The sequence below is a fragment of the Oryx dammah genome, unplaced genomic scaffold (assembly GCF_014754425.2).
Source record: "Oryx dammah isolate SB20612 unplaced genomic scaffold, SCBI_Odam_1.1 HiC_scaffold_29, whole genome shotgun sequence".
Lineage (NCBI taxonomy): Eukaryota > Metazoa > Chordata > Mammalia > Artiodactyla > Bovidae > Oryx > Oryx dammah.
In genome coordinates this window covers 105,602,789-105,616,628 of record NW_024070213.1, presented here as the reverse complement: position 1 = coordinate 105,616,628, position 13,840 = coordinate 105,602,789, and the positions used below count along the sequence as shown (strand labels likewise).

General features: G+C 38.8%; 1 protein-coding gene across 4 annotated transcripts in view; it reads right to left on the bottom strand.

Moving 5' to 3' along the window:
* The window catches only part of PPFIA2 (PTPRF interacting protein alpha 2), a 501,565-nt gene extending 489,343 nt beyond the window's left edge, over positions 1–12,222 (bottom strand). For all 4 annotated transcript variants that reach the window (XM_040234485.1, XM_040234487.1, XM_040234486.1 and 1 more), the window contains exons 1-2: positions 11,972–12,222; positions 7,601–7,851 (exon numbers count right to left, since the gene is read on the bottom strand). In XM_040234485.1, the coding sequence (XP_040090419.1) occupies positions 7,601–7,849 (249 nt within the window). In that variant the 5' untranslated portion in view covers positions 7,850–7,851; positions 11,972–12,222. The remainder of the gene's footprint in view (positions 1–7,600; positions 7,852–11,971) is intronic.
* Between the last annotated feature and the right edge of the window lie 1,618 nt (positions 12,223–13,840).

Sequence of the window (13,840 nt, the reverse complement as noted above, 5' to 3'; positions counted from 1 at the left end):
CCGAAGAATTGATGCTTTTGAACTGTGGTGTTGGAGAAGACTCTTGAGAGTCCCTTGGACTGCAAGGAGATCCAACCAGTCTATTCTGAAGGAGATCAGCCCTGGGATTTCTTTGGAAGGAATGATGCTGAAGGTGAAACTCCAGTACTTTGGCCACCTCATGTGAAGAGTTGACTCATTGGAAAATACTCTGATGCTGGGCGGGATTGGGGGCAGGAGGAGAAGGGGACGACAGAGGATGCGATGGCTGGATGGCATCACTGACTCGATGGATGTGAATCTGAGTGAACTCTGGGAGTTGTTGATGAACACGGAGGCCTGGTGTGCTGTGATTCATGGGGTCGCAAAGAGTTGGACATGACTGAGCGATGAACTGAACTGAATTGAACATAATAATGACCCAAATGACTGTTTTAACATCTATTTGTGGTACATTAGTTACACTGATGGTAACTGTGTTTCATCCATCCTTGTAATTTTGCCATGTAATATTGCTTTCCACTGTGTCTCTTGGCTTGGCCAAGGAGTAGTACAAAAAAAAGACAAGACTCAAGCCGAAGCTTAAAAAGCATTTGCTTTTTTTTGCTTTGCCCTTACTCCTTTGCCATCACCATGAAAACATGCAAAGATTATCTTATTGAAGCATCAGATACAAACTTAGATTTGCGGGGCCCAAGTTGGTCCAGCTAAGGCCATCCTAGATCAAACAATAGCCAGTTAACACACAGTTAACGAGTCAACTTTCAGACAACAAGTGGCCTTGTAAGTTCAGCCAAGATTAACCTTCCAAGTCAAGGTCAGGCTCAGGCACTCAGTCTTGTCCAACTCTTTGCAACTCCATGGACTGTAGCCCACCAGGCTTCTCTGTAGATGGGATGCTCCTGGACAAATTAAAGTAGGGTGCCATCCTCCTCCAGGGGATCTTCCCAACCTATAAGTCAAACCCACGTCTCTTACATCTTCTGCATTGGCAGGCAGATTCTTTACCATTAGCACCACGTGAGAAGCCCAGTAACGGTCAGCTGAATTCCTTAAACCCATTATATTGCATGATATTTAGGTTTTATGTTGTTTGTTACATAGCATTATTTTAGCCATAGATAACTGGTACACAAATATTATATAACCTATCCTGAATCAAAATGGAAGAACAATATCCCTTCATTATTACCTTATCATGTCACTAGTTCACTCAAGCTTCTACTGAATGTCCGTCCTTACCTTTCACCACGCATATGAACAGGCTAGAATCCTCCTCTGTCACTATACAAAAGATTCATTCCTACCTTACAGCCCTTCAACAATAAACTTCTCAGTCACTCTCCTTATTTAATCCCTATTTACTCTTCTCTTTTTAATCAGGGATACTGCTAGCTCAGCTGGTTCCTTTATGGGAATTAGGAACACCTCGCCTAGCCTGGAGCAGAGCACAGGCTGAATTTCAGTCCCCACATATCCTTCAGCAGGATCATCCCTGCATAACTGAACTGTCTGATACAACATATCCTCTAGGCCCTTCTATCCTTCTCTTAAAAATATCTCTAATATCATCTTCCACACGAAACTTTATGTAGTTTATTACATATCATTGTTGTGGTACAAATACTTTTAGTACCTCTTTAATCTTCTGGTACTATATTAATTTCAATCTATTAATGTTATACCTATTTCCTAAGTTCTCTGGGGAAAAAGAAAACACTATGTTCTTTTTTTTTTTTTCCTATCCCCTTTACAAACATATGTAATCATTCAGTAGTACACAGAAGACCCTCAATATGTGCTAAATAAGATGCTCCAAAAGGGCTTCCCCAATACCTCAGTTGGTAAAGAATCCACCTGCAATGCAGGAGACCCTGGTTTGACTCCTGGGTCAGGAAGATCCGCTGGAGAAGGGATAGACTACCCACTCCAGTATTCTTGGGCTATTCTTGGGCAATCAGCTATGACGACTATCAAGTGTCTGGGTGAAGAGTTAGAGAAGCTTTGGTTGAGTGAGAAGCAGATGATAACTGAGTTTGGGCATCTTGAATCTCAGATTCTATGGCTCATTAAAATGGATCTGTGCATTAGACATCAGTGTATTGCTTAGAAACATCAGACCTAAAATGTGGAATGATGTGGAATGATCAATTCTGGTTAAACACAGTTATCTTTAATTACATAATGAAAAAGTAAACAATATGACTACAAATATTTTCATGGTTAGGAGTGTAAAAATCACTGCTACGTTTGTTCCTAAAAAATGATAGGAGAGAAAATGACTAATGCAAAGCACGAAATCATCAACTAAAAAATATTGTATAGGTGACTGAAAACATAATATGTCATAAAATTTGACTCAGCTTTGAATTCTATCCGTGTTTCCTAAAACAAATTTCACTTTTAAGTTATTGTAGTTTTTATTTTACATACTTTATTTCTGCCTAAAAACTCACAATACCAAGGGAACATTTCATGCAAAGATGGGCACAGTAAAGGATAGAAATGGCATGGACCTAACAGAAGCTGAAGAGATTAGGAAGAGGTGGCAAGAATACACAGAAGAACTATACAAAAAAAGAAATTCACAACCCAGATTATCATGATGGTGTGATCATTCACCTAGAGCCAGACCTCCTGGAATGTGGAGTCAAGTGGGCCTTAGGAAGCATCACTGGGAACAAAGCTAGTGGAAGTGATGGAATTCCAGTTGAGCTATTTCAAATCCTAAAAGATGAAGCTGTGAAAGTACTGCACTCAATATGTCAGCAAATTTGGAAAACTCAGTAGTGGCCACAGGACTGGAAAAGGTAAGCTTTCATTCCACTTCCAAAGAAACGCAATGCTGAAGAATGCTCAAACTACCACACAATTGCACTCATCTCACACACTAGCATGGAGAAGGCAATGGCAACCCATTCCAGTACTCTTGCCTGGAAAATCCCATGGATGGAGGAGTCTGGTAGGCTGCAGTCCATGAGGTCTCAAAGAGTCGGACACGACTGAGCAACTTCACTTTCATTTTTCACTCTCAGGCATTGGAGAAGGAAATGGCAACCCACTCCAGTGTTCTTGCCTGGAGAATCCCAGGGACGGGGGAGCCTGGTGGGCTGCTGTCTCTGGGGTCGCACAGAGTCAGACACAACTGAAGTGACTTAGCAGCAGCAGCACACACTAGCAAAGTAATGCTCAAAATTCTCCAAGCCATGCTTCAACAGTACATGAACCATGAACTTCCAGATGTTCAAGCTGGATTTAGAAAAGGCAGAGGTAACCAGAGAATAAATTGCCAACATCCGTTGGATCATCAAAAAAGTGGGAGAGTTCCAGAAAAACATCTATTTCTGCTTTGTTGACTATGGCACAGCCTTTGACTGTGTGGATCATTATAAACTGTGGAAAATTCTTAAAGAGATGAGAATACCAGACCGCCTGACCTGCCTCCTGAGAAATCTGTATGCAGGTCAGGAAGCAACAGTTAGAACTGGACATGGAACAACAGACTGGTTCCAGATTGGGAAAGAGGTACGTCAAGGCTGTCTATTGTCACCCTAATTATTTAACTTATATGCAGAATACATCATGAGAAATGCTTGACTGAATGAAGCACAAACTGGAATCAAGATTGCTGGGAGAAATGTCAATAACCTCAGATATGCAGATAACACCACCCTTATGGCAGAAAGCGAAGAAGAAGAGCCTCTTGATGAAAGTGAAAGAGGAGAGTGAAAAAGTTGGCTTAAAGCTCCACATTCAGAAAACTAAGATCATGGCATCTGGTCCCATCACTTCATGGGAAATAGATGGGGAAACAGTGGAAACAGTGTCAGACTTTATTTTTTTGGGCTCCAAAATCACTGCAGATGGTGACTGCAGTCATGAAATTAAAAGATGCAAAGAAATGTTATGACCATCCTAGAGAGCATATTAAAAAGCCAAGACATTACTTTGTCAACAAAGGTCTGTCTAGTCAAAGCTATGGTTCTTCCAGTAGTCATGTATGGCTGTGAGAGTTGGACTATAAAGAAAGTTGAGTGCTAAAGAATTGATTCTTTTGAATTGTGGTGTTGGAGAAGACTCTTGAGAGTCCCTTGGCCTGCAAGGAGATTCAACTAGTCCATAAAGGAGTCAGCCCTGGGTGTTCATTGGAAGGACTGATGTTGAAGCTGAAACTCCAATACTTTGGCCACCTGATGCGAAGAGCTGACTCATTTGAAAAGACCCTGATGCTGGGAAAGATTGAGGGCAGGAGGGGAAGGGGACGACAGAGGATGAGAACGTTGGATGGCATCACCGACTCAATGGACAGGAGTGTGAGTAAACTCTGGGTGTTGGTGATGGACAGGGAGGCCTGGCATGCTGCAGTCCATGTGGTTGCAAAGAGTCAGACACGACTGAGTGACTGAACTGAATTGAAAAACTCACATTTGTGGGAATCTTTTCTTCTCTCAAGTGAATGTCGAATGTAGTGCCACCAAACAGTTCAGGTACATTGCTTACAAAATATTTTAAAAGGTTCAAGGATGCCAATTGAAGAATTTTATATTCCTCTGTTACTTGCAGAAAACTTAAATCCCTGAAGTTGTAGATTAGGTTATTAAATATTGGCTTTAACAAATGACAGGACCGTCACTATCTTTAATAACCTGTGGATTGCTAAGGGTACTAAATATTTCTAATAGTAAAATACAAATAAATATTGAAAACTGTGTCAAAGTGTTTATAAAAGAGACTAGAACTATACCCATTAAATGTACAGGCTCCTAATCCCTAATCTATAATTCCAAAACTCAAACACTCTGAAAACTGACATTTAATTTGTAAGTATGAGGCCATTTATAGTCTTAATATTTTTCACACAGTAGGAATTTCTCATATTTCTTCAGAAATATGAACTGTATAATTATATAGTGTTTCCTAGAATCTGGCTAGAGGAGATCATAGTTTAAGTTGTACAATACATGCATAATATAAACTGTGAAAATGCTGAACTTTCAAACACAATGGGTTTGGATAAGAGATTGTGTACCAGTATAATTAAAAGTCAAAAATTTTAAATGTAGGTGTGGCTCAGACAGTAAAGAATCCACCTGCAGTGTGGAGACCTGGGTCCGATCCCTGCATTGGGAAGATCCCCTGGAGAAGGGAATGGCCACCTACTCCAGTATTCTGGCCTGGAGAATCCCATGGACTATATAGTCCGTGGGGTAGCAAAAAGTCAGACACAACTGAGCTACTTTCACTTTCAAATTTTGATGATATAATAACAGATTTTCAACATAACTGAATGCTGTAATTAAAATATTTGCATTCCTATACCATTCAAAAGAGGTTTATCTACACAATATAGTTATATATGAAAAACTTTCAGTTTTCTCCTTTCCCTCCCTTGTTCTAGCATTCATGTTTATTTTTACAACGTCTTTATAAAAGATTCACCCATGTCTCTATCATGTCACCATGATAGAGAAAAAAAATAAGACCCAAATTATTCTTAGAATCATATTAATAGTGTTAGGATCACAAATTGATAGCATCAAGCTTAAAAAAATATAAAAAGATAACCTTAGGAAGGGTACCTGTATAGTCCTATACTTACGACCAGAGTAAACTTCTAAGAAGAGTGTGGGAAAAACACATGGCATTTTTGCAACTCAATTATAAACTTCAGTTTTTTGCCATTCTAATACATAATAAAAGTATGTTGAACTTGTCCCCCAAATAATAATATAATACAACTCTAGGATTCTTAATGAAACACAGAAAGAGAAATGATTGCCCTATTCTATGCTCATCACAGAAGGTAATGAATAGTGTGATTGGTTATAAGGCCATATTTTAACAACAGCATTAACCAACTCAGATAATTTTAGAGGTGAGTAAGCATGATGATAATCATTCTAGAAATGACTGTATGAAGAACAGTTGTAAACACTGAAATGCCTAGTTTGAAAAATATAATTCTTGGTGAAGATATGACAGTTGTCCTTTGAAATGAACCAATACAATACATTCTGTGTAAACAAGCTAGTGTATGTCAACAGGTTAGAGTTATTGGAAATGTTATTGCATTTCAACACAAAACAGACTGAAAATGAGAAGAACTGGGACAGGAATTATGGAATTACCTAAAGGGAATGTGACAGAGCAATCTAGGTGATCCTTTTTATTCTGGAAGTCATAAATAGCTCAACATCGTACTACACATTTATTGTATGGCTGGTTTAGAATTTTATCAACATTGATTATGTAATTTTCAGTATTTATGAAAAGATATTACCTACAAGACATAAATTTATGGAGAAAGATCAACTCTTCTACATTTGCTGTACTGTCTTTTAAGTAAAGGGCAAATCAAACTTGTTTTTAAAAGAAAAATATCATTTATTGAGGGGTGATTATTAAAAACTTAATTCATATTCTATGATGCTTCTCATACCTAAAATATGCTATTCTTAAATAAGAGAACTAATTATTAAATTTGTATATAAATTAGCTGAAAATCCTTTAAAAATCTGTTTTTCCTATAAAATAAGTATATGACAATAACATAGTAAAAATACGTTATTTTATATTACTACATTAATAGGAATATTATTACAATACATATATATAATGCACATAACATGCTATTACATAAAATAATTATTTTCTAAATATTTACTTATAAATAAAATTGTTAAAATCTAACAATTTTAAGTTTGTGAGAATAAAACTGAACTTTTGCCTATTCTCCTATCTCCAAAATACTTTTCTTTTTTAAAAAAACTCGTTGAAATGTTTTTTCGAAGGGAGGGTAATACATCAATAAATTCAATACTTTTAAGCAGTATTAACCTTTTCTAAAGAAAGACAAAAACTATTGGACAACAGACTTCCAAGCACTATCATCTCCAAAGACAGACCACAAAACTGAAAATATAAAATACATCTTTCCAAATGTTATCAGTGCTAAGTCGCTCAGTTGTGTCCAACTCTTTGTGACCCCATGAACTGTAGCCCCCAGGCTCCTCTGTCCATGGGGATTCTCCAGGCAAGAATACTAGACTGGGTTGCCATGGCCTCCTCCAGGGGAATCTTCCCAACCAGGGATAAAACCCAGGTCTCCCATGATCAGAGCCACCAGGGAAGCCCAAGAATATTGGAGTGGATAGCCTATCCCTTCTCTGGGGATCTTCCCAACCCAGGAATCAAACCAGGGTCTCCTGAATTGCAAGTGGATTTTTTTTTTTTTTACCAGCTTAGCTACTAGGGAAGTCCAAATATCATAATAGTATTTAAAAAGCAAGAAAGAGAAAACTATCTATTCTCACAGTCTGGTAATTAAAAGCTGATCAACAGGTGATCTTCTACCTCCATCAAAAAATGGATAAAATTTCCAAGAGAAACAGCAGATAGAGACTCATGCTTCAAATCTCCCACCATCAAAGTGCCACTATTTTGTCTGAGGCAAAGTTGCATGTGAACTAATTATCTATTCTTACATTTTTCTCACCAAAATTTGCATATCATCTCTACTAAGGGCAAAAATAATTATCAGAATGGAAATAAAGCAAAGCTTATTATATCTTATCACATTTTCAGCTGCAGTAGGAAGGACAGAAGCTCCCAGGAGGCATACCTGTGGCAGGGCTGAATTGAGCTGTCTCTGGAGCGAATCTCTGTCATAGATGACATCCTGCAGTCTTTGCTGGGCAAGTGAGAGGCTTTCTTGGGTTTCCCGAAGGGTGTCTAGAAGACGATCCCTTTCATCCAGCATATTCACCATCAGCTGCTCAAAATGGGAATCTGAGTCCGAGCCACTGCTTTGGGAACCCCTTTGGCTCATTGGGGTGTCCTCATTAATCGTGGGCATCACTTCACACATCATTGCTTAAAGAAATTAAAGGGGAGAGAAATCTTAGTAAAAAATGGTTTCCAATAAACCCACTTGACCCTCAGCTCACCCAACTCTTTGCAGCTCATCAGCCTTTCTCCTCTCCTCACTGCTCCAAATCCTACCATACCAAAAATCTGACCTCAGTGAAATATGATTCACTGACTTCTCCAAACTAACACGCTTTCTCTTTGCATAACAATCTACATATCTCCTACCTACAAAAACACAGCTTGATTTCATCTACTTCTCAAAGTTTTTTTTTTTTTTAATGATTTACCCCACCTCATTCAATTTATAGTAAGATGTCAAAACACTTATTAATTGATCACCTTTCTTCCTATTCAAATTTACAAATCACTTATAGCTAATACCTCCATCTTACCCTTATTTGTTATTACATTGTTAAAAGCAAGCATAGTGGCTGACATTTAACAGGTAGAAAGCAAATGATGTTTGTGTTACTTACATAAATGAATGAATTAATGTTCATTCTTTCATTTAGAAGATCTGAAAATAACTGAGTATTCATTTATGTAAAAATCAACTTTTATTTTTAATTTTATCAAAATTTTCTCATACAACTATTTTAAAGCTTCTTGACTTTACAACTTCCATTTTATTATTACAAGCTCTCTTCCTGAATTTCTACAATATTCTACACAGAGTAGATAAGTGATGCTGACTGAATTAGACACATGCTTTAGGATATAGACTGAAATGCATAAATTTGTTTAGATTATTATACTACTAATTATACTTATTCTTTTGTTTCCTGCAAATTATTTTGTCTGCTTTCCATCCAAATAATACAAACTAACACTGGTTCAAATATTCCATAAAACAGATGCCATAAATTACATTAGCTAATGTAGAAAGTTTACATTCTAACTGCTAATCAGAAGCAGCTAGTCATAAAATAAATGACCTCTTCAGAATATTTTTAAATTAATTTATTTAAAATAGAAAACACAGACATTAAGATGTAACATTGACCTGTTGTGTAGCATTTAAAAAATCAGAAATTATCTCATTTACTCTTTTATTTTCTTTCTTATGTTTAAGAAAATATCAAATCCATCTCAGTTTCAGTTGTACTGAAGCCAGAAGCTATTAATTAGAGGGCTTGGTTTTGCAAAAGTCTGATGTGGAGAAAGGCTGGTTTGGCTGTTGATCCTGCAGCATTCTTTGGTTTTATAATACAAGGTCAATTTATTTTTCTGCCTACATAATCCTGTCCTTGGGGAAAATATTTCTGGTGATATTTTCAAATAAAATGTCAAGATTTAACAGTTCAATAGTTAATTACTTTTAATGTAATTCTTCATATAAACTGAGTTATTGAATAGAGAAATTCAATTATCTGTGAATTATTTGGTCAAGGCCCACTGAAAACTAGGAGAAACTTTTAAAAAGATAAAAGGAAGTATTCTGTGACTGACAGCCTATACAGAAGAATTAAGGCAGGGGTAAATTTTACAACAATTCAAAGTAATGCTTTGAATTACTGCTCATCATTCAAAACACTGGGCACTCTGAAGGCAAGAACTTGACTTGTTCAATTTCTTTTTTACCCTAAACTAAAATAAGTGATTCAAATAGGATGTATGAATATTTAAAAACACACATATACACACTCAATCACACTCATGCATTTGCTAATACTGTTAACCACTTAATGGTTGCAAATAAATTATTTTTTATTTTTCTCAACCTGAATTTCATTCAAACAATAGCACAAGGTGGGAAAAATGAGACTCTTTTCTGTTATAAATTTCTTTAATTAAAAAGAAATTGGAAAACAAAAAAAAAGCTGTAATATATTTGAATATTTAAAGCAATTGGTTCACATGCGATGCATAAAATCCACAACACTGAACAGCTGTGTCATTCTGAGAAATCATTATCGAGAGCCAATGTGTTTCTTTCTGACATTTAAGGTTAAAACAAAATACTGGGCAAGGAAATGGTAGCACAGTGACAATCAGTGCCAAAACACTTATAGGGTTTCAGTTTAAGATTGGTTAGACATTTTCAAAGTTGTGTTCTAAATGTGTCCTTCCTGAAAGAAAGCTCTGAGCCAACCTCTACTCTAAGTCGCTCATAATAACTTTAAATTATGAGGAAAAACTTAACTGCAGCAATTACCTCAGCTACAGCTTTCTTCTGCATACGCTACTCTAGTTCTGATAACCATCGTCATCAGGAGACATTAGACATTCAGAAACTTTAGGCTCTTTGATCAGTATAAAAGTTGGTCTTTGACATAGTTGGAAGATGCTATGATGAGAAGCAGCTAAGGGATTTAGAAAGTCCATTAAATTTACATTCAAAAGAACTTGATTCAATTCAATTCCCAAGGCATGTGAGCCAGAGCAGTTCACTTCATGTTTCCAAACTTCAGTTTTCTTTTCTGTAAAGTAGGAATAATAATGTAGGCATTTAAAAAAAACAAGCTCATAGTTCCAATAGGATACCTGAGTGAAAACACATAGTAAAATTATAAAGAACTATTGCAGATTCATCCTATTATAAAATGGCCATAATTAACCTTTGCAAAAAGAACATTTTACCTTTATGATTTATTCTGCTTCTATGCCTAAAGGTTTAATTCCAGTGGGTGCTCTAGACTTTTCAAATCCAATTCAAAAGTTACTTAGAAAATAAGATGAACACATGGTAGATGCTTTTTTTCCCTCACAGTCAACCCGCATGAGTAAATCTAAAGTCTTCTCATCAAAATTAGAAGGAAAACATTTGTCTACAAAAAACAAGGCAACTTTCATGAGCTTAGTTTCTTGCCGTAAGACTGATATTACGTCCAATATAAATTACAAAATACTTGTATATTTTTTGAAATATAGTATAACTTATTAAGTGTACATTTTAGGTGTTAAAAGCTATTAAAAATCTGTATTCAGTGTAACTTGCATGGTACAGAAGGCTATGGTCATTCAACTTATCTTCTATTTCATCCCCATATTGCCACTTTTAACTTTTAGAATCATTTTCAATATTGAAAACTTCATTGTATGACATAATTCCTAATAAACTAGAGAGAGCATACTAACAATTTGCTTTGATATTTGCCTTTTCATCACTCTCTTCCCAAAATCAACTGATACATGAATTATGTTATACTCTTCTAGATGTTGATGCCCTGGTCATTTAATTACTGAAGGTTTCAAGGGCTAGTTAGAGACATTGTTTAATTTTTTGTTAAAAAAAGAAAAATAGGTGTTTTAATTATCTTAGTGCTGAAATTTAGCTTGAAGAATTTTATACCAGGAAAACCAACTCCCTTATTCTTAGCACATAACCTTGACTGTCTTCTAAATCTCTGATTTCAAAATAAAACTTTTGAATGCCCACTGGAGTCATTACCCAAGGGCTTTCAAGATCCAGAGTGTTTCTTAGCAATATATGCTATTCAAACAGTATGTATCCAGATATGACAGTGCTACAAAAGCGTTTTGTGTTTTTTTTTTTTTTTCTGTCAATGACTCACTTTATTCAAACACATAATTAGGATTTAGATCCTACTGGAGACAAAAAATCTAATTATTCTCTGTAGTCAGTTTCTTCTGCAAACATTTAGTCTTTAGAACCTACCTATCTCCACCTCAGTTAATCCACAAGGAATAATTCGGTGAAAGAAATCTTAGCCATTGTCTGATTACACTACATGAATATTCCTCCTCCTATTTAACTCTTTGAAGTCCCCAGTCCTCGGGAAATATTATTATATTTTTAATGCCAGGATTTTTCACTTTCTTTACCCTAGTGCATTTACAGCTGGCCAAAGAGCCAGCACACCCCCATAAGGCTGGCTGGACAGTTCTCTCTCAGCCACACCCCCCCACCACCCTGAAGAAGTTGACTTCATAATTTCCACACCAAAATTGTCCATCCTGCCCAACAAGAGACAGCCAAGGTAGAGGAAATAGAAGGGAGAGGGTGGGGGTGGAAAGCAAAAGGTAAGGAACAGTAATTGACAAGGAGGGAATTTGCATCTCATCTTCCCTGGGGGCGGGGTGGGGCCAGGGCTGGGGAGGGGGAAGGGGTAAAAAAATAAAGCAGATGGGAAACCAGGTAACTCAAACACAGTCTCTGTACCTAATGTCTGTAATTTCGGGTCCCGCTTCTTCAACTGAGCAATGACAACCGCAGTCTCAGGCTTGACGAGAGGGCAGGCTCACAGCCGGCACTCCTGGACCATTTCCCTAGCAACGGGAGGAGAAAAGCAGCTTAGACACTCGGGTGCCCCGGCGTTCTCCCGGAACGTGCCCCGGCAGGCTGGCGTGGCAGCAGCTCGGCATCTTCCCGCGGCTCCGTCAGCAGCCAAAAGGAGAAGCGTCCATCGGAAAAATGGCATATTACAAATTTTGCTTTGGGAAGCAGAGCTCGGTTCAGACCATTGTCAAAGGGAGGAGAGGGGGAGGCGGCTCTTAAAGCAGCAGCGACCCGTTTGCCAGAGCAGCCGCAGCTCCTCGCGTGCAGCTGGGGACCCGGGGCGGGGAGTCGGCAAGTGGGTTTGACTTGTAGAAACTTAACCAGGCGGCGCTACTCCGCGACCGGGCCACCTGGAGGGTGTCACCCCCAAACGTGAGCTTTGGGAAGAGGTGTGACGAGAAGCTGGAAGGGAATTTCTCCAACCAGCCCCCGACCCAGAGCCCCTCTGGAGTTTATGGCTACCTCCAGGAGTTGAAAAGCTAAAGGGAAGCGAGTCCGCAGGGATGCGAGAAACAGGGCAGATCTCCTCTTGGCCCCCTCCCTATTTCCAAGCTAAGGGCGCCTTGTTTCACTGAAAAGAGCCGCTGCTTCTCCAGAAGGGCAAGCAGTCAGAAACCCCACACCCAGCTTCGCCTCCCAGCCTCTTTGCTGGCATCGGTTGGCCGGGAGAACCACTCTGCTGGGCGCCAGTGCGGATGCTATAGCATCTTCTTACTTGCCTGTGCGGTTGCTGCTGCCGCTCCTCCTCCTCCGTCTGTCTCCCCCACCTCCACCCCCTTCCTCCTCCTTGGCAGCCGCCACCTCCTCTTCCTCTGAAACAAGGGCTTCCCCTGGAAGCTGGTGCAGTGGTTTCCACCGGCCCTTAAATAAATTCTGAAGTAATCACGTCTTTGCTCTCCTCCTCACGTACACGCGCTCGCGGATACACACGACTCCCCCAAAGCTGCTGAGGCTTGCGCTGGTCCCAGTGTCCCCGGCAAAGGCAAGGGCTGGGGCTGGGCAGGTGTGACAAGGCGGGTGCGTCCCTCCTTGCCCTGGCTTCCCGCACAATGGTCTCTACAGGAAGACGTGTGTTGGCCCGTACTGCTAGGGACAGAACAGGCTTGAGCATCTTCTGGCTCTCTGGCCTTCCGTGCTTGTCATTTCTTTAACCGGCTTCCTTCATCTCAAGACCAAGGGCATGGTAGTCGCGGTTGTAGAGACCTGAGTCAATCTAGGGTGTGGCGGCCTCTGTCACTTCTCATTACCTCTCCAGCTCTTTTCCATTCATAGCTTTGGAAACGAGAATTGTGTGTTAAGTACTCCCTGCCAGAGTAAATTTTAGCTTTGAGCCGTCTGCTCCCTGGATCTTTTCCAGTTCTCTCATACCTGAACACCCCTTAACACATTTTCCTTTCTTTCTGCCTCTTCTGTCCATTCATACAGACCCGTCCGGGATGGAGAGGAAGCAGAAGACAAAACTGGTACCAGCTCTAAACAAAAAGGAAAGGTTTCAGTAAGGGAAATTAAGATATCCTAGTCTCAGTATAAAGAAGAGGACATGCAGGAGGGAATTGGGAGAAGAGTTCAACATTGTGTATAATTTGGAAGTTAGTACAAATACTCTTATGATGTAGTGCAATAAATCCAAAAGATATGTTTCACTTTTGTGTTAGGCAAATAGTCCAAAGCTAACTATAGAAATACTATTCAAATAACTGCTCACTTACATTAAGTACAGTATTCAAGAAACATACCATTTTATGTTAGGGG